Source organism: Rhipicephalus microplus, chromosome 3 (assembly GCF_043290135.1).
Source record: "Rhipicephalus microplus isolate Deutch F79 chromosome 3, USDA_Rmic, whole genome shotgun sequence".
In the NCBI taxonomy this organism is placed as follows: Eukaryota; Metazoa; Arthropoda; class Arachnida; order Ixodida; family Ixodidae; genus Rhipicephalus; species Rhipicephalus microplus.
The window spans coordinates 172,354,958-172,376,577 of NC_134702.1; the positions used below are offsets into that span (position 1 = coordinate 172,354,958).

The 21,620-nt window shown below is 45.9% G+C and overlaps 1 protein-coding gene across 1 annotated transcript in view; it reads right to left on the minus strand.

Moving 5' to 3' along the window:
* Positions 1 to 16,852: 16,852 nt before the first annotated feature.
* The window catches only part of LOC142802703 (uncharacterized), a 53,202-nt gene continuing 48,434 nt past the window's right edge, over positions 16,853 to 21,620 (minus strand). The window contains exon 4 of the mRNA XM_075887681.1: positions 16,853 to 20,549. Within this exon, the coding sequence (XP_075743796.1) occupies positions 19,321 to 20,549 (1,229 nt within the window). The 3' untranslated portion in view covers positions 16,853 to 19,320. The remainder of the gene's footprint in view (positions 20,550 to 21,620) is intronic.

Here is a 21,620-nt window from a genome sequence, read left to right on the forward strand (position 1 = left end):
GAAGAGAGAGAACTCCGGACTGAGATGGACGACATGAAGCGCAGCATGGATTTCATTAGTAAAAATCTCGATGATGCTAACTTGCGGCTTGGTGCTACTTTGATGGAGAACAACTATCTTAAAAAAGAAAATGAAGCGCTCCAGCATAAAGTTCGCTCATTAGAGAGGGAAGTAATGGAATGTCAAACCAGTCTTGTGAAAACTGAGCAGTACTCGCGCAACAAAAACCTTGAGATCAAAGGTGTTACGGAAACACCGAATGAGTGTATGGGAGATGTTCTTGCTCAAATTGGAACTGCCATCAGTGAACCTATCTGCGCGAACGATATAGACGTAATTCAGAGAGTGGCAACGAAAGACAAGACAAAGAAGAACATTATTGTTCAGTTCGTGAAGCGCGAAAAGAGAGACAAGGTTCTAGAGAAGGCTAAGAAAACAAAACTTACGAGCGGAAGCCTGGGTCTATCACTGGAAGCTTCTAGAAGTGAGGCAAATCATCCTATCTTTGTAAATGAACACTTTTGTCAGTATCTAAAGAGACTACTTGGTATGGCAATAGCGCGGAAGCGCGAACATGGCTGGAAGTTTGTCTGGATAAAAAACGGTGCCATTTTTGCCCGTCGCGATGAGACTTCATCCATCGTGGCAATAAAACGCGAGAGCGATTTGGACAAGATTACCGCCAGATGATAAGGATGCGCGCCCCCTGCGCGAACACTTCGATTGTCCAGATTGTAGAAACATGGATGCTAACTTCGTGCTACCTGAGGACATGCGTGGTATGATATCTGACAACTCGGAGAAGCTTTAAGGTTTTCCATCTAAATGTTAGATCCATCCAATGTAAATTTGATGAAATCTACGCCCTTTTAGAATCCTGCAATATTAGTTTCGATGCACTTATGTTCACTGAGACTTGGTACAATGAAAATTCGGATCACTTTGTTTTACCGTCTTACGATCATTTCTTTCTAAACAGAAAAAATTGTAGGGGTGGTGGAGTTTCTATTCAAGTGTCTATACCATGTTTTGAAATTCTACCAGAGTTTAGCACTGTTACTTGTGATATCGAAGCCATTTGTATTAAGAAAAATAGCAATGTGTTCGCTGTTCTGTACAGACCACCAAGTGGCAACACCTCGGCGTTCTTGAAGTTTCTCGATTCTTTGCTTTCATGTGCCAGTGAAAACAGATGGTTACTAACAATAGGCGGTGATATGAACATTGACATTGCAAAAGGCTTCAGTGCAGCGAATGATTTTTTGCTTGTATTACAAAGCAACGGTTTTCAAAATCTTATATCAACACATACACGCGTTACTCTTTCATCAGCATCTGTGCTAGACTTGTTCATTACTAACCGAAACACTGATGGCATTCTCTCTGGCGTTATCAACAGTGACGTCAGTGATCACCTACCTACATTTTGCATGCTTAACCGTAACAGTTCATTGCAACAAAGGGATTGGCCTCAGCTCGTGTACAGGGATATATCGTCTCAAGCGCTAGAGGTGTTTCGGGATAAAATTTCTAAAACAGATTAGAGGGAAGTATTTCTTCTTGAAGACAGCAATAAGTGTTCTGACTTATTTATAAAAATTTTCAAAAAACATTATTTAGAGTCGTTCCCATCACGGACATACCGCAAACAAAAAAAGGTGCGCAAACCGTGGATCACACATGAATACATCAAGCTTATTGAACATAAGAATAAGCTTTTTGCCAACTTTCTTAAGTCTCGTGAAACGGAAGAATTAAAAAGAGTTAAGGAAATTTCGAAATAAGTTGAATAAAGACATTAAAAAATCAAAAAACGAATATTATCAGTGTGTATTTGACAACGATTGCTTGCGTAGTGGTAACAAAGTGTGGAAAAAAATAAACGAGGTACTAAACCAGAATACTAAGGATTATACGATCGCCAACCTCGTCATAGAAGACAAAACGATTGGCGGGACCGAACTCGCCAACCTTTTCAACAATTTCTTTGTTCAAATCGGAAGTAGCACCTACTGTCGCGAAGCTGCTAATCGTATCCCGAGACTATCCCACACAATGTACTTGCAGCCAACATCTGTCCCTGAAGTGACAATGCTGTATCAGAAGCTTAGGAACAGTCGTAGCCGCGATGTGGATGATTTAGAAATAAAACCAATCAAATACGTTATAGACTTAATTGCACCAGTGCTTACACACATATATAACGTCGCTATTTCTACTGGGCTTTTTCCAGACAGCATGCAGGTGGCTAGAGTTTCAGTGATTTACAAGAATGGAGACAAAAATAGCTTAAGCAACTATCGTCCTGTGTCAATATTGCCTATCTTTTAAAAGGGACTTGAAAAAGTAATAAATTGTCGTATTGAGAAATTTATTTTAAAATACAACCTATTAACAGATCACCAATTTGGCTTCAGAAAGAGACGTTGCACTGAGACAGCACTTCTTGTTCAAAAAGAGGCAATATTACAGAACTTTGAAAATAAGGTCATGACACTGGGTATATTTCTAGATTTTAGTAAAGCTTTCGATCGGGTAAACCACTCAATTTTATTTCAAATGTTAGAACGTTATTTATGGGTTACGTAGGACAGTGTTACAACTTATTAAATCTTATTTGAAAATGCGCTACCAATATGTTGAACTAAATAAATGTAAATCACATCTTAGGCCTATTGAATATGGGGTTCCTCAGGGTAGCATACTAGGACCGATTCTCTTCCTTTTCTATATTAATGATATTGTAAGAATCTATGAGGAGTGTAAATATGTTATATATGCCGACGATTGCTCGGTACTTCTTGAGGGAAGAGACTTGGAGACCATAACACGAAAGGGTGATACATTCTGTCATAACTTACAGATCTGGTGCAAGTTCTATAGGCTTACTTTAAACGAATCGAAAACTATATGTGTGTTGTTCCGTGCCCCGGGCATTTTAAGAAGCATCGACGATTACATAACTCTTGGGCCATTTCAAATCAAAATCGAGAAACATATTAAGATTCTTGGTGTAATTTTTTCAGAAAATATGTTCTGTAATGAACATGTGAGAACCTTATTGCCAAAATTAAGCAGAGCACCCGGTGTATTAAGCCGAAACTGTCATACTTTTCCTGTTAGCATTAAAAGAATGTTATATTTCGCGCTCTTCAACTCTCACTTATATTAATGCACACTAATATGGGGAAACACAACATTATCAAACTTACAGCAAATATTCTTGGTCCAGAAAAAAGCACTTCGTTCAATAGAAAACGTCTCGTTTCTAGAACACACAGAACCTTTATTCCACAAACATAAAATTATGAAGATTCACAACATATACAAGCATAAACTACTGAGAACCTACAAAAATGCCACATTAGGAAGAACACAGCTATTCGAAGAAATTGCAAATCTTCGAGCAAATACAATTTCCTATCCTTTCAGGTATCACCCACCATACCACGTTCCTTTCTCGCGTACCCATTATGGGAAAGAAAAACTTGACTATGTACTCGCAACCACACTAAGTGAACTAGAACGAAGAAATGTTAACGTTCTTAACTTTAATAACAAAACCTTACTAGATCTCTTTATGTAAATGTATTAGAACTACTCATGTCTGTATAATTACAGTAGCTGGTTTTACTAAAGTGATCGTAACTTAAAACATGCATTGATGTTTTTTTTTCATTAGAACACCGTAGTCTACATAACTACTTTTGGTAATCGAATTGTATATACTGTAGCTATATAGACTTGTTAGATGTTTTGCCCTGTCACTACTGCTGTACGGGTGACCAGAGCTTAGTCAAGCTGCGCAAGCGCAGCTTTTTTCTCTGGTCCCCTATTTTCGCAGTGACAACGCGCTGTATTGTCTGAAGCGAAAATAAAATTTGATTTGATTTGATTGATTTGATGATGATTCGAATAAAAATGATCACCTTAACTTAAAAGCACGGAATGAAATTGCGACATAAAATGCACCACTGAGTTGAGATATCAAGATTAAAATGCTAACGTGAATAAGGACATAATGTATACTGCCTACTTCCAAGGAGCCAATCTATTTGTAAATTTGTTTGCAGAGTCACGGAGCTAATGCCGTTTGCGCCGGCGTGATTCCACAATTTGAAGTTAGAATTCCCAACAAGTCGTTAGCAGTTTCTCTTAAAACACCCGTAATTTTTGGTGATGTTATAGTGATTTTTTGCATCACACTGGCTGCAACTTTAATGCTAATAGGTAATGCGTTTATAGACTACACCGTTCGCATACTCTGACAAAGTAGAATGAGCAAATTATGCCCAGCATGCTGCAAAACTCGTATGATTTTTTCCAAGACGAGAGAAGAACGCATATCGAATTAAAATAATGAAAGGAAAATCTGAATAATTATTTGTAACTCAATTATTGTGTACCTAGTGTATTTCACAATTGTTAAAAATTAATGAACATGGCTATAAGAGGGCATGGAAGTGGATTGCGCAGCATGTTCTGGCACATGTGCAACTCCCGAGAGTATTAGTACGCGACATCGTGATTTACATTGAGTCTGATCTACAATTGTGTACCAAATCAGCGGAGAATGAGCAATGTATTCCACCTTCATAAATCATGCGGCTTCCAAGGCGACAGAGCAGCACGATTTACAAGCATCGACAACCCCTATGCTCTCTCCTTTATTGAACTGCTTGTCCTCAGACGCCGCTTCTGTTTTTGCATGAATAAATGCGGCGATTGGAAAATTATGGAGTGCGAAAGAAAATATTCACAAGAACGAGAGCGATGGGACGGGCGCTTGTGATTGCCCTTTCGATGTATTTTTGCGCTAAACAAGTTTACATCTCAACGAACTTCAGGTTCTGTAAATGTAGTGACAACGCATGCTATCAGCTCTAATAGCATTTCCTGCCATGTGATACGTTGAAAGCTTTCGAGTGGATTCCAAGGAGGAAGGGGGCAGGAATCAACACACCGCTTCTGCTGTGTGCGACGCTTAGTCACTGGCAAAAACAAATTATTTCAAGCTGTAATGCGGTCAAAGATGTTTGTGACTCCTGAGAACTTGAGGATCTTCTAAACGCTTTGCCAGCACGCCTGCAGTTTAGGATTCCGTATCGACACGGCATAGAAGTGCCCTTTTTTGTATTTTTTCTTAATCAAACTTTTTTCTATTCATAGTCAGTTTCGACACACGGAAGCAATTAATTTCGGCAGTTGCTCGCCCGTCATTGGGTTCGCCCAGTGTCCCTCCTGCGAAAAACTTGGCGACACGGGTTTTATCCCAGGCTCAAGTTTTTCATACCTGAGCTTTTGCGTTCTTTGTACGCCCCATGGAATGCAGACAGGCTACAAAACGCAGCGACGAGCTCTACTCTCCTGGTTTATAACATGAAGCTCTAATATCTGTTATATTTCAAATGTGAGCATTCGGCAGACGTCTGCTTGGTTGGGGGAAAAGAAAATAAAAAACCCAGAAAACTCCAGCCAATGATTATATTAAGAAACCCAATGTTTTGAAGCCTGATCGTTTTTTTCCTTCGGGGTGAGAAGGCACGGGATGTTTGCCACGACTCGCTGCAAGCCCTGGAAGTAGAGGGAGGGCAGTGTTTCCAGTGGTGCAGTTGCGTGTTGTCTCCCACTGTTCCAGGACTCAAAGGAGAGCCGCTGGCGAAGGTTTTTTTCTGTTTAGAAGATCACCGCGCTGTAGGGACAGGTATGGTGGCCAACCAGCTTACAATGTTTTGCCCCTGCGCCCTGTTCATTTGGCCGAAGTCCTTCCTGTGCTGCCACATTTTTTCATGGAAGTTCTTGGTTTAGCCGGCGCACACGATCCTGCACACGGCACCTTGCGCTATTCCCGCAGATGCAAGGTCTTAGAACAAGCGGATGAAACTTCCGATGATGGTGGGAGGCTTGGGCAACGTCGACTTTTGCCTTTTTAACTTCTCTGGCGCCCACGATGTAGGAGATCGACACCAGCCGTTGTTGCGTTGCGGTTGGTGTCACAAAGATTTCCCCTTCTTTTCTTTTGCGGAGGGCTCTGCGAATAAACGCCTTTGTGAATAACCATTGGTGCCGAGGTCACGGATCATTTTCTGCCTTCGCCGCTGTGGTGACGAGTGGTGATTGGATGAATGGCTGTTTCGATGGGAGTTTTCACGTTTGTTCAGATTTCTGTATTCTTACCCGAGAAAGTTGATTTTGAACGCTTTTGCTCATGGGAATGGCCGTACATATGTACGTATATGGTTGCTTTTCAGAGGAAGCTTGCAGTAACTGATCCGGGAGGCTGGTGGGATTAGCTAAAAGTCGCCTAACCCACAAAGCTCGGGGGGGGGGGGGGGTCCTCAGAAGGCATGCAGATAGCACAGCAATATGTAAAGAGAGGATATTTTGCGCAATGGAGCATTGCTAAAGCCTCTTCATCAGCCATTTATTCAAGACCATCCCCACTTCCAGTCGTACATTACGTCCTATACCCCCGTCCCAGACACACTGTGATAAGAGATAACACTGGTGCACGCCATAAATAGCCCCTATTTTTTGGACTCTATGAGCAAAGGAGCAATTACACAAAAAAATGACACTTTTTTTGCAACCCATGGCAGGAAAGTTCGTATGATCGAGCGCGCGATGTTAACTGTTGAAGTCTTGGTTCCACAGAGCGCCGAGTGAGGCGGGACCCAGTGGGGTTTTCGCATGGAGGAAAGGAATCCTGGGTTTTCGTGCAAAGCTAACTGGCTAGGTGGGCGCACAAAACGACGTGCACGCTGTGATGCACTATGTCGACAAGTCTCTTCAAGGAGGTTTCGTGGGCGCTACTGTGATCGCCTTTCCAGCGTTGTAAATATGCGTAACCACTTCAAAAAACAACGCTGAAGCTCGAACACTGGCCTTTGTATTCCCGTACAAGTCTGCCCCTCTTTCCATTGAAATGGTTCTCCAGGAGCAGCCAACACAAAATTCGTGACGCGGGGGGTGATTGTTTATTTACCGGAATGACGAAGGCATATACAGTATGCCGTAGGGCGACTCGCGATTCAAAATTAATTTTGAATACGTTCTAGGTGACAATATTTGTTTACATTTCATAGATGATGTGTGTATCTACACAAATCTATTTGACGGGTTATCTCACTTTCAAAATTTTGTTTCAGTACTCCTTTCAAGGAAAAGAAAAGGAGAGGGAGTATGGGCTGGCATGAATATAAAGAGCGGTCTCACAAACAAACGAGATTCAAGAACTGCTCTCCATCCCCACCACCCACCCGCACCTCCTTGCGTCTTTCAAGAATGTATTCTTTGAAGTAGGAAACAAAGAAAAAGCGCATGTCCTATACTCATTTCGCTTCTTTTCTATTCGTTGTAGCACTTGCATCATAAGTCGCTGAGCAATGTTTCCTCATGGGAGGCGGATTAGCACCTTTTTCGTGCAATTCTTGAATCACTATATGCTATTGTGACCTACGTAAATCGCCCAGCTGTCTGTTACCCCCTCCCCCCCCCCCCCCCCCCAAATAAAAAGCAGTACATTATGCATGAAGACTGCGAGCTCCACTTGCCTTTACTTACCCGATGAAAAGAGGCTCCTCCATTGTTCATTCATTTAATAGTAGCCTCAAGAACGGAAGGCATTACAGATGTAAGTGGCACATTTGATAATAAATAAAAGAATAACTGTTACTTGGAAGTAAAAATAATACAAAGGGTAAGTTAATAGGGAATAATACCTAGCAGATAAAACAGCATCACTGTGAGAGTAAAAAGAAACGAAATTTTTTGCGATACAGTGCTCGCTATGTGAACAAACGGAGTGCCCTGAAAGAACTTATATTCAATATGTATGCTGAAAAACAAATAACTTACCGAGCGTTTGCCAGTCCTTTTACATCTCCATACTGTTCTCTCAGGCATTACTGCTAAAAGTAGTGGTTTTCAGCAAATCAGGCAGAAAAAAAAACACAGTAAAGTAGCCTTTTTTAAATTGTAGTTTCGGTTTCCACGCCGCCAGCGCCGCCGACGAGAAGTGGCCGCCGCGGCTGCCGCCGAAACGTTACTAGATCCTGACGTTGATTTTGCCCGGTATGCGCCGACGATGCCGCCGACTAAGAACGACCTCCACGCCCACGCCGGTCGAAACCGCCTAGGTACAGTACACTTCTAGTACACTCTAGCCTCGTCACACGGGACGGTTTTTTGCTGCTCGAACCGTTTCGCCAACGTGACAAATTCGTTGACGTTCCCAAGACGTCAAGGCTGCCGGGGCGCTTTTTTTTAAAGGCGATAGTCTTACCACAGAACACCTATACACTACCATTTCTTGGGGTCTATTTTGGGGACCTTCGACGGAAAAATTTTGGTCTGTCTACCGTTGTCAGAAAGGAAGGGGAGTTGGCACCCAAAAGCGCCGCGTCCCAGAGTACGTGTCACTCATCAAACCCTCATCATCCAGTTACATTCACCCCGGTAGGGGCCTCCGCCCCTGGTTAGAGGGCGGTCCTGTTTTTTTATTTTGGGGGGGGGGGGTTTGGGGGGGCAGCTGACGAGGTCAGAGCACACGGAGATGTGGCCTTTCCATAGCGACCGGAGGTCGAAGACCCCCGTGGTCCCCGCTCAAAGCGAGTGGTCGGGCTACGCCCCCGCGGCGCGACGAAGACGATCGGCGCGCGCAAGAAACTGGTAGGTGTTCTCTGGAAACACGTAGCAGGCTTGTGCCCACTGGCTACCTGCCAGCGAGCGGTTTGAAATACGACGCAGCAGCAGCCACGCGCGCAAGAGACCGGTATACACACACCGAGGGCGGGGCTAGTGAGAGAAATGAGTTTAGCTGGGAGGGGGAAAGAGTGCATTCATTCTCGCCCTCTAAGGGGAGCGAGTGAGGAGGAGGAACCGTCCACCAAAGGGCACGCCGCCTGAAAGAAATCGGCACAGAGTTTTTCAAAGCACTGGGGTTTAGGGACAGGTAGGAAAAAACACACTTTGAACGGGTAGAATTAACTAGAAGGAGGTTATCTGATTGATGACTAAAGTCAAGGCACGAGGAAAATTAGAACCTTCACTGCTAAGTACGAATCCTCAATCTCTCTATGTAAAGGAAAAAAAAAAAATCTAGTTTTTGGTTCATTCAGTATTACGGCTTGGTAGCGCTAGCCACCACCCGATCTAAAGGGTACAGCCATATCCTTCTATCAATCCATCCATCTACCACTTTCTCCCGGATAAGAGAGGAGGTGGACGCCGCCGAGCAGAATGTAAACAGCCGGGCGTGGTCGTTTGTCCGAGCGCGGAATGAACGCGCCGAAGGACTTAAGCAACAAGGCATGCAGACGAGTGATGCCTCGCCAAATCGTGCTGCCAGATGTTCCGCCATCATAGCCACATAGTTAGTTGCCTGTTAGACTCCCTATAGATCACTGCCGGTCGGTGCAAGTTTCGAGAAACTTCTTCGCACCAAGGCGGTACCGCTCACGAAAGAGATGGAACCAGACCCCTTTCCGCACTTTTGCAAGCAGTTCATGAAGGCCCGGAAGTCTTGCCTGGTAATTGGCCTGGCATCGCACCGACCAAAAGTCTGACATGTGACTAATGGAACGCCAAACAGAACGTTGCCATGTGGTATAGGCACTCGACGAGAAGCACGAACTGGTTTACCGCGTGAGTGCGGATTTAAATATCTAACCGTGGGATATGAAACTACCGGGAGCTGAAATAAGTCGGCTATCTTTCGGAGTAGGGCTTTTGGAAGGGCGCACTCGTGAAAGATGTGAACCGCGTCCTCTCGACTGTGACAAAATGGATAAACACCGCGCTGGATGCCACATTCAATTTTATTCTTATTCCTCGTCCCGCAGTGCGCTGCGAATACGTACCAACTTGCTCAAGTTTGAATTCTCATCTAGTTGATGTTATTGATTGCCAATGAGTAAGCCAGTATAATGAAAAAGGGTTTATTGGCGACTGTTGCGACGGTGGTCCTACGATGAAACACGATCGGGCAAGACGGTCAAGCAGATGCCGGCGATAATCAGCACGAGCCGAGCGAGAGAAGCCCAGCACCCAGTACCCAAGCGGTGGCGATGTTCCTTGACAACGATGCGTTTTCGTCTTCAGAATTTGCCCCCGCCGAAAAAGAGCCATCCTGGCGACCTAAGAGTCTGGAGGTAGAGGGCTAAGATACGGCTTAAGGCGGGCGACGTGGACGATGTCACGTCCACGCCAGCGCATGTCGTCAGATGGGGAGAGTGGCTCGATGAGAAAATTCACCGGCGAGGTTTGCTCCAAGACACGGTATGGGCCCTCGTACTTTGGAACGAGTTTTGAGGAAATGCCGGGGGTTTGGTAAGGAACAGCAAGCCATACAAGTGATCCCGGGGAATAGCTGGGCCTTTGTGAAGAGTCGGCATTGTTTTCTTTCTGGCGCTGTTGTTCTTATGACGTACAGGTGCGTGCGAGTTCACGGCACTCTTCCGCATTTCGGGCAGCTTTGGACACAGATGGGCATTCAGATGCGTCAGGACGGTATGTAAGGAGAGTGTCGATGGTGTGGGATGGTTCGCGTCCATAAAGAAGAAAGAAAGGTGAAAATCCAGTGGTAGACTGTGCCGCGGTGTTATATGCGAACGTGATGAATGGAAGAATGCGATCCCAGTTAGTATGATCGGATGTCACATACATGGCGAGCATATCGCCAAGGGTGCAGTTAAATCTTTCCGTGAGCCCCTTAGTCTGCGGGTGGTATGCCGTGGTCTTGCGATGAGCAACATGGCATTCAGAAAGCAGAGACGTGACCACTTCTGATAGGAAGGCTCGACCTCGGTCGCTTAGTAGTTCTTGAGGTGCACCATGCCGTAGTATGAGGCGATGAAGGATGCTACGTCCCGCGCAGTGGCACTTGGAAGGGCGGCGGTCTCAGCGTAGCATGTTAAATGGTCCACAGCGACTATGATCCACCTACTTTCATCTGATGTTGTCAATAGAGGGCCATAGAGATCAATTCCGATCTGATCGAAAGGTTTGGCAGGGCACGGAAGCGGTTGAAGCGCACCGGACGAGTGGAAAGGTGGTGATTTGCGGCGTTGACAGTCAGGGCAGCCCATAACGAATTTTCGAACGAAATTATACATTCCGCGCCAGTAGAAGCGATGGCGAATGCGTTCGTAAGTTTTAAAACTGCAACATGACCACATTGGGGATCGTCGTGAAAGGAGGCGCAGATTTGTGATCGCAAGCTGCGCGGGACAACCAAGAGCCACTTATGACCTTCGGGGGCGTAGTTGCGTCGGTGTAGCAGCCGATCCCGAATGGCGAAATGAGCAGCTTGACGTCGCAGAGATCGTGGTACTGCAGTGGTTGACGATCCAGAGAGACAGTTAAAAAAGGAAGCGATCCACGGGTCCTTGTGTTGTTCACTGGTAAAGGAGTCGAGGTCGAGAGATGCGACGGAGTCGGTACCAGTGGTTCTGCAGGCCGAGTCGGTAGGTAAAGGCGAACGCGACAGGGCGTCGGCATCAGAATGCTTGCGTCCGCTGCGATAGATGACACGAATGTCGTACTCCTGCATTTGCAGTGCCCACCGAGCTAGGCGGCCAGAAGAAGCTTTCAATGTGGCGAGCCAACAAAGTGCATGGTGGTCCGTTACCAGGTCGAATGGGCGACCGTACAAATAAGGGCGGAACTTGCGAAGCGCCCACACTAGCGCCAAGCACTCTTTTTCAGTGACGCTGTAATTGGCTTCAGCTTTAGTAAATGCGCAACTCGCATAAGCGACGACGTATACGGAGTAGCCCGGCTTGCGTTGGGCGAGAACGGCGCCTAGACCAACCCCACTAGCGTCTGTGCGAACTTCCGTTGCAGCTGTTGGGTCGAAATGCCGAAGAATTGGAGGAGATGTTAGCAGACTACGGAGCGTGGCAAATGCGACGCCGCAGTCAGAAGACCAGGATGAAAGGTCTGCATTACCGCGTAGAAGGTTGGTCAGTGGTGACATGATCGATGCGAAATTTCGCACGAAGCGCCGGAAGTACGAGCATAGTCTGACAAAACTGCGTAATTCTTTTAGTGTAGTAGGTTTCGGGAACTCAGCGACTGCTTGCAGTTTTGCAGGGTCGGGTCGAACAACATGCTTGGACACGATGTGCCCTAAGATGGACAGCTCTCGCACGACGAAGCGGCACTTTTTAAGGTTCAGTTGGAGCCCAGCGCTGGTTAAACACGTAAGAAACATTTGAAGCCGAAGCAGATGTGTAGGAAAATCGGGAGAGAAAACAACAATGTCGTCGAGATAGCATAGACACACAGACCACTTCATTCCATGCAGTGTGTTGTCCATGAGTCGTTCAAACGTGGCAGGAGCATTACAAAGCCCAAATGGCATTACGTTAAATTCGTACAGGCCATCTGATGTAACGAACGCAGTTTTCTGGCGATCAGCTTCTGCCATAGGAACCTGCCAGTATCCAGATCGTAAGTCTAAGGAGGAGAAGAATTCGGCTTCTTGGAGGCTGTCAAGGGCGTCGTCGATGCGCGGTAATGGATAGACGTCTTTCCGCGTCACCTTGTTTAATCGCCGGTAGTCGACGCAAAATCGAATTGATCCATCCTTCTTTCGAACTAGAACGACAGGAGATGCCCAAGGACTGTGCGATATTTGAATAACGCGACGACGTAGCATCTCTTCGACCTGGTCGTTGATGACGTGACGTTCTGCAGCAGAGACACGGTACTGTCTTTGACGCAATGGCTGGTGCGAACCGGTGTCAATGTAGTGGTGCACTGCGGAAGTCCGACACAATTGCGGCTGAGAAACGTCGAATGAATTCGCGAAGTGCTGGAGGAGATTGAGAAGCTCGGCGCGTTCATGGGCACTTAAGGTGTCGTCGAGGGAACTCGAAAAGGTGTCACTCGATGAGCACTCGATGAGAAAAGGTGTCACTGATGAGTGGGGAAAGGGCATGAAGTTCGATCGAGGTGCTACTGCACGATTCGTCTGGCATGTTAAGGAATAAAGAGGAATCGAGGTACTCCACTCAACCGAGACATTGGCCGGCAAGTAGCGTAAGCGGTGCAGAAAGGGGGTTGTGAACGAAAATATTGCTTTGGCCCGCAGTGACGTCGAGTGTAGCGAAAGGCAAGGAAACAAACGGCTCTGCGGCTCATGAAAATGTCGGAAGGTGTAAACATTACTGTGGCGTCGTTATGGTCATCGCAGCAAACAGGGACAACGGCAAGAGAGGCTGGCGGAATTTCAGTGTCTTCACGTACGACGAGTTTTGGGGACCGCTCAAGAGTTTCGTGCAAAGGTTCGTCAGGCAGGTGCGAAAATTGAACTTCAGCGCGTGCGCAGTCGATGACGGCATGATGATGTGACAGGAAGTCCCACCCGAGGATAACGTCATGCGAGCACACCGAAAGGACGATGAACTCGAACACGTACATAGAGCCTTGGATGAAAATGCGGGCTGTACAGGTGCCGAGAAGTCGAACTGGTTGTGCGCTAGCCGAACGAAGCGATAGTACAGAGAGCGGCGTGGTCCCTTTGCGTAGGGAGCGGCAGAGCTGGGTGGCTATAACAGAAACGGCAGCACCTGTGTCGATGAGGGCAAAGGTAGAAACACCATCGACAGATATGGCGACGACGTTAGCAGGTGAAGTGCGAGGACTTGAGCATTTCGATGACGGCGCAGTTCTTGCCTCTGGAACTGCGGCGTTCAGTTTTCCCAGTTGGAAGAAGCGGGTCGGGGACGCATTGGGGACAGAGATCGCCTGCGAGGAGACGGCGAGCGGGGAGAGTGAGTCGGAGCTGGGGGCTGGGCTCGGGAAGATTAGTGTAGCCATACTGCAGTGAAAGATAGGGAGCAGGTAGGTGCGTGGGCTGCGGGTCATACGGTAACGGCCAAGTAGCGTTGTGTTGCGATTGAAAGCGACGACGACAATATCGCGCCACGTGTCCTGGAGTACCGCTGGCGTAGCAGATCGGTCGATTGTCAGCAGTGCGCCAGGAATTGCTGACACGCGGTCGAAAGAGGGGTAGAGTGGGGAGCAACTGCAGGCATGGGTGGCAAAAGCTGCTGGCAGGGTCTGCTGCGTACCACCTGGGCATAAGTAAGAGGCGCGGCCACGGGCTGCATAGCCGGCGCATGTTGAACAGGCATGGCCACAGGCTGCTGGTGGGCAGCGACGGGAACAGCCTGAGCTACCTCTTCGGCAATAACATCGCGGAGTGGTGAGGGCAGACGAGAGGACGACGGCTGCTGCGTGAAGTAATCAACGACAGCTGCCGAGCTACTTCTTCATGCACAAAGTCTTTGATCTCTTGCGGGGTTGTTGAGTAATCAGGAACAGAAGTAAGGCTAGATAGTGAGTCAGCGTGTGAGGAAAATGGCCGGGTCAGGGCGCGCTGCTTCCTACACTCGTCGAAACTTTGACATAAAGTCACAAGTTCCGCAACGGTGGCAGGATTGCGCGCCACGAGCATCTGAAATGCGCCGTCATTTACCCCTTTGAGGATGTGTTGAATCTTCTCCGACTCGGGCATGGCGTTGTTCACACGGTTGCAAAGACCAATAATGTCTGCGATGTAACTGGTGAACGATTCTGATGGCTTCTGTGCGCGAATCCGCAAGCGTTGTTCGGCTCTGGACTTGCGGACAGCGGCTCGGCCGAAAACGTCAGCAAACGACGTTTTGAAGATGGACGATGTCGTAATGTCGTTTTTGTGGTTGTTATACCACATTTCGGCCACGTCAGTGAGGTAAAAGATGACGTTAGTTAGTTTGTCCGCGTCATTCCACTTGTTGTTTGTGCTCACCAGTTCGTAGTTAGCGAACCAGTCTTCCACGTCGGTTTCATCATCTCCGCTAAAGACTTTGGGCTCTTGCAAATGAAGAACGCTGGGGTTGCTGGGGCATGGAGTTGAAGAGCCAGGTTGCGCGTTGTTGGTAGCCATGATGGGAGGTAGCGTTCGGTTGCGCAGCTCCAGCTTTAGGCGACGGCGAATGGCAGCACCCAGGTTCAGGCGACGGGGAAAGTCAGCACCCTCCACCAATTGAAAAAGGGTTTATTGGCGACTGTTGCGACGGTGGTCCTACGATGAAACACGATCGGGCAAGAGCAACGGTCAAGCAGATGCCGGCGATGATCAGCACGAGCCGAGCGAGAGAAGCCCAGCACCCAGTAGCCAAGCGGTGGCGATGTTGCTTGACAACGATGCGTTTTCTTCTTCACAATAAGAATAATTACTGGAGTCCTCCTGAGCGACATTAATATTGATATCACCCAGCAAAATGATGTGAATGCTGGATTCAGTGCAAGTATCGAGTAGTTTTCCAAGATGGGTTTAGTGTAGGTATTGAGCAGTTTTCAAAATTCTTGAAAAAAGTGTTAAGTTCTGTTATATCGTGATCTGAATAGGACACTTATCAAGGTTCTTTTTAGTTTGCTGAGGCACTGAGCTTTTCATATAATTCTGCAATATGCATAGTTATCCATGTAACTAATAAAAAATGCCTTGCACCTCTTGTTATGACACATTGGTTATAAAATTTTCTGTCTTCTGCAATGATCGCCAAATATATTTAGTAGGTATATTAGGCCTTAAGGTCTGCTGTCTGTCTGCTCTGCCCTTCAAGCCCAATGAGGCTTAGGCAGGCCAATTTTGTATCTCTGAGCTACTTTTTCAAAATTATAATAAAATATTATTATTACTATTATTCCCACATGCATCTTGTGATATGTATACCTCCTATAGCAAAATTTATACAATCATGTACACTTAACGAGCTATGTTGATTAGACATCCAGCAAGTGCTGGCAAACGTGCAATTTAAGTGATATCAAATACCAATCAGCATAAAAGGTATGCAGGACAAACTCCTTTCACAACTGGCAGAAGCAGGGTGGCATGTGGCTCGCAAGCAAGTTTTAAGAGCACCTTCATACGTTTAGCCAAGAACTAATATAAATGCACTGTAACAAATCCAAACTGTACACTTTGTTATGGCTCATAGATTAAACATAACCGTTTTGTATCATCTAGCCCCAGGTTTATTTTAGTTGGCAGAAGTTGCAGAATGTTTTGAGGATCAATGAATTTTCTTAGAAGAACGCTTTTCATAAAGAAATGATCAGCAGTGCACACTAATCATCATCTATTGTTCTTTTACCTTCAGTTAAGCAAACATGTTAAGAAAAAAAAACATCAACTAGCAAACCGGCCATGTTTTTCTTCTTTGCCATGTACTTCTACATATTGCAAAGAACAACAGTCGACACTTTGCTCAATAAGTGCAGAACTTAGCATAAAATCTCAGCAAGCAATATCCGAATTTTTCATTTCATTTTGTGAGCTCGAAAAAAAAAAAAAGAAAGTTTGTAGTAAAAGAAGTCGGGGCCGAGTTCTTAGTAAAACATTCAATCTGATGAATGCTGAGAGACTAATGGAGTTCTTTGTTTGATCTTCGGCGAAGCAACACGACCATTGGCCTGTCATTGGCACACCTGCTTTTCCTACAAGATGGTCTAGAACGGGAACATTTTCCAGTGCCTTATGGCACACTTTATTTGAGGTATCATGCATCTCTCTGCATTTGGGCGAGCACAGGGATGTGTAGTCCCAATGTTAATCGTTTGGTTGATTTCAATGAAAGACTACAAACATTTTTTTCTATTATCAGTTGTCGAGGTATGACATTTGCCATGCACTAAAGAAACGAGTACTTGCCCATGCGCACCGGTTTACTGAAACACTGGAATTTCTGTGGTGATGCTCTTGTTTTACAAAACAAGTTGAACAGATAATTTTTGAAAGCATTGCAAAAAAAAATAAACTGATGGCAGTGAGACAGAGAATGATCAGTATCGTAAATCAGTGGGTTGATATTTTATTAGTGGTTGCATAATTCCATGACGAACATCAACATCAAGTACAGGTGCAGAAGTCGGCAGGAAAGCCTATGCACATCAACATTTGTTGGCTCTACGGTTCTCATATTCCAGCATGCATTTGTAATACTCAACTACGATCAAGCCAACCAGTGTTCAGCTGTCGAATAATGCACCAGCTATTAAATTCCCCATTTTCTAAAGAGCAACTGTACGTAGTAACAATAAAGATTTTCAGGTTCGTTATGAAACATTTCTTGACCCCCAACTGCACACGGACGGTGGCGAAAAAGAGATGCAGGAGCATTAGCTATTTATTTGGAGCGGAACCCAACTGTCCATCGCTAATTCAGTGATGGAAGCAGCATTTTGCTTTTTGCAGCAGATTCTAGGGAATAAAAAAGTGGTGGTTAAGTGCCTTCGGAGCAGAAAGAAATGCTAGTTTAGGGTGGCTTTTGGTGTTTTCCAAAATACCCATGTAATGGGTATTTTGTAATACCCATGTAATTGGTGTTTTCCAAAATACCCATGTAATGTTAACGTGCGAAAGCGCATTGTCTTCAAACAAGCTGATGTCACACTCACACACTTGTACCTCGCAACAGAAATAGGCAACATCGCCCACAGCGAACACATGTGCGAGAAACATACCCAGGTTTCGAGACCTCAAGATAGCTTCGACGTGCAGGTGTCTGCGAATTCTCGGTGAGTGAAACACCCACGCTTTATGGGGAAGCACTGAAACGACGCACAAACACAAGTTAATTGTTCTTGTGGAACGGCACACCACAAACCGAAGTCCGAGCCGAAAGCCATCACCATGGTTGTCTCGCATTCATAAATCCGTACAAACTATTCCCTGACTAAATATAAACGCAAAAAAATGCATTTGAAAAAAAAAGTTACAGCTTTTCCCGACGATTCGCAAACTACTTGGTAAAGCCCCCCCCCCCCCCTCCAAAAAAAAAAACCTCACCTTCATGTGGTGGCGCTGTGGTGCAATAGGTAATGCGGAGCCTACATGACGGTCATGTAGGCTCCCTAATAGGTAAATTATCTGGTTCGCGTGCATGTGGTCGCAAGTTCGATTCCAGAGCTGCGGGTGCTTTGCATGTTAATTTCGCAGGTGTAGATTGACGTGATACTGTCCAATTACCTGTAGCCATAAGATTCGCCGCGATATCAGCAAGAAAATGCACACGAAAATTTAAAAGAAACTTTTTTCGCACCAGGGCCAGGCCGCTTATTGAAGTGTCACCTGTAACCACAGGCCGTACTTAGCCCCAGAAAATTTGACCTAGAATCCCGCATATTCTGAAGGCCATTAGGAATAGGGCCGCTTCCTGTGGGACACTGCTAGGGAGCCGTGTAACGAACTGACTAGGAGCAACCATAATTTGACCAAATTTCCTGCCAGCTGGCGTGTATTCTAGCCAGGATTTGACCAAGAGTGTAGAATAATGTTTTTTCACCACGATGTCAATGCTCTATAACACCAATATCTCACATAATAGGCTGTCTTTTTGGTGCTTTTGGTATAGTGTCTTCAAATAAGTGTTATGAGTGCTCATACACAAGTAAGGTCTTTTTTCTTGAAAGAGATAACAATCCAAAATATACTTATCAAAAACTGCTTTGGAAGAGTTGGGGGGGGGGGTCAGAGCCTTCCCTTATGTAATTCGTGCCTCTAATCAATAAATATTGAAATTGTGTATGAATGAAACTGTTTTCGTATGCAAGTAGAGGTCAGCATAAATGTGAATCTTGATAAGGTTGAGATTAGTATTGAAACTGTGTATATATGACCATAGGTCAACAAAGAGAAGTGGAACTCCACGAGTGTCTTTGCAGAAATACATCTTGCTCTTCGGACTCGCTCACACTCCAAGTACCTAAGATTTTCCTGAGCTAAACTCATTCTGACTCACCTCGACAAAATTTTTTTCAACTAGACTCACTCGGAGTAAAACTCACAAAAATATTACTCGCGCAGATTCACGACTCGCCGCTTGATCTGAGTCTGTGAGTCGACTCAAGAGTGGTTTCGTTGACCTATGGTGAGTGTATGCATATGTTCGATCAGGTGACCTTCTATGAAAAAGGGGCGAGTAGCTGTGAATATAGGAAAAGGGCCCCTCTGCTTCATTGGTGCACGTGTGCCCAATGAGGTGGCCTTTTATTGAAAAGAATATATTGCTGTGGACACACGAGGAACCTTTTCCTTCATGAGTATACATGTCCCTAATGAGTTCGCATTTCAATGAACATGATGCATTGCAGTGAACACAGGAAAATGGATTCACTCCTCTGTACAGGCAGATGTGTCTCATGAGGATCTCTTCTAAAAAGTATTCATTACAGTAGAAACAGGAACAGGGCCACTATCAAATATGCATGCAGATGTCTTTCGAGGAGGCTTTCTACACAAAGGATGCAAGAAAATGGATGCTCTCACGTGTGCTTTCGCATGTGTCTTGTAAGGTTCTTTTTTTCTGCAAAAGATGCATTGCAGTGGACACAGGAAAATGGACGCACTTCTGTGTGCTTTCGCACGTGTCTTACAAGATGGCTTTTCTGCAGAAAGGACGCATTGCAGTGGACACAGGAAAATGGACGCTCTCCTGTGTGCTTTCGCATGTGTCTTGTGAGGTCCTTTTTTTCTGCAAAAGCTGCATTGCAGTGGACACAGGAAAATGGACGCTCTCCTGTGTGCTTTCGCACGTGTCTTACAAGATGGCTTTTCTGCAGAAAGGACGCATTGCAGTGGACACAGGAAAATGGTCGCTCTCCAGTGTGCTTGAGGATGTGCTTCGAAAGGGAAGTTCTGTACATAAAAGAAGCATTGCAGTGGATACAGGAAAATGGACGCTCTCCAGTGTGCTTGCGGATGTGCCTCATGAGGGAGTTTTTCTGTACAAAAGATGCATTGCAGTGAACACAGGAAAATGGACGCTCTCCTGTGTGCTTCCGCACGTGTCTTACAAGATGGCTTTTCTGCAGAAAGGACGCATTGCAGTGGATACAGGAAAATGGACGCTCTCCAGTGTGCTTGCGGATGTGCCTCATGAGGGAGTTTTTTTGTACAAAAGAAGCATTGCAGTGGACACAGGAAAATGGACGCTCTCCTGTGTGCGTGCGGATGTGTATCCTGAGGGTGCTTTTATGTACATAAGAAGCATTGCAATGGACACAGGAAAATGGACGCTCACCTGTGTGAGTGCGCATGTGGTCAGTGAGGTGGCCTTTCAGCGAAAAAGAAGCATTGCAGTGGGCACAGGAGAAGGGCCGTTCTCCTGTGTGTGTGCGAATGTGTCTAATGAGGGTACATTTTGTCACAAAAGATGCACTGCAGCTGACACAGGAAAATGGCCCCTCTCCTGTGTGAACGCGCATGTGCTCATTGAGGTGGTTTTTTATCGAAAAAGATGCACTGCAGAGGGCGCAGGGGAAGGGCCGATCCCCTGTGTGGGTGCACAAGTGAGCCCCGAGCTTGGACTTGTACATGAATGCAGCTGGACAAAAGCGGCACTGGAAGGGGGGCTCGCCCATGTGTTTCGCAAGGTGTCTGTTCATAGTTGATTTGTCCACGGTCACATAGGTGCACTGCTGGCAGAAATGAAGTCGGCTTCGTACAGATGCCAGTGAAGAAGACCGTTCCAAGGAGACACAGGTCAGGGAGCCTGAAAAGCCATTGAGAGCCCACAAAGCAATGCAAATTATGTGTGACACACTACATGGAACTGCACTACAGCAGCAGGCTATACACATGGGCAGCTGTGCATGCAAAATATATTGATGTCCACCTCATCTCACTAAGGCTACTATTGTGCCAATAGGGCACCATCACAGCATGTATTACAATAATTCCCATCTGGCTGCGGATAAATTCTATGGTCAACACATGCGAACATAGTGTGCCAGACACTAGAATACAAGTTAGTTCTCATTCGATTACTAAGTATATTGCAAACGTTGAAAGTGTCTGAATGTGCACAAATCAAAACTAGCCCATTAAACTGCTTACTGAAGTTCTGTTTGCGGGGAAGTATTCACAAAACACTGCACAGAAATTACCACTTCCTATCACAACACATCAAGCATAATAAAAAAATATGAGTGAATAATATTTATGTGATGCAATGAGTGAAATTAAAAACAAACAATACAAATTTGTGCACTGTCGCAGCGACTGTTTATATTTCCACTTGGCTGCTAGTTATGGCGAGCACAAGCCATGGCTGCCCGCGAGAATGGAAGACGATGTTCTAGGGCAGCGCCTGCTCTGGTTAGTTGTTGTTTATTGAAGCAGCCATCTTGCCAGTTTTCAGTGCGTCTCCCTGCCGGCTCAGTTCTTTCAAGTAGAAGACCTTTTGTAGCACGTGAAGACTGGTGGAGCTGCTGGGTAACCCCCAACCGATGTTCCAAACGCCTCCAGGTAGCCCTGTACATGCAGTGACAACACCTGTTCGCTGCTCAAGCCGAAGACTCCGAGGACTGCCACCTGAGAGTGGACCTCTTCCCGAGATGACGTCTGTCACACCCTCGAACGCTATGGAAGGCGCTGCAGCCTCCAACGCACAGGAAAGCGCTGCAGCCATGCCTCATACGCTGTGAAAGCCACATGTGCCGAGAGTGTTCCACAGTTCTATCTTGGAGGATGTCGAAGACTGGCTGGCTCAGTTCGGACGGGTCTCGGATTACAATGGTTGGACCAACTTCGACAAAATGAGGAACGTGTATTTCAGCTCGGA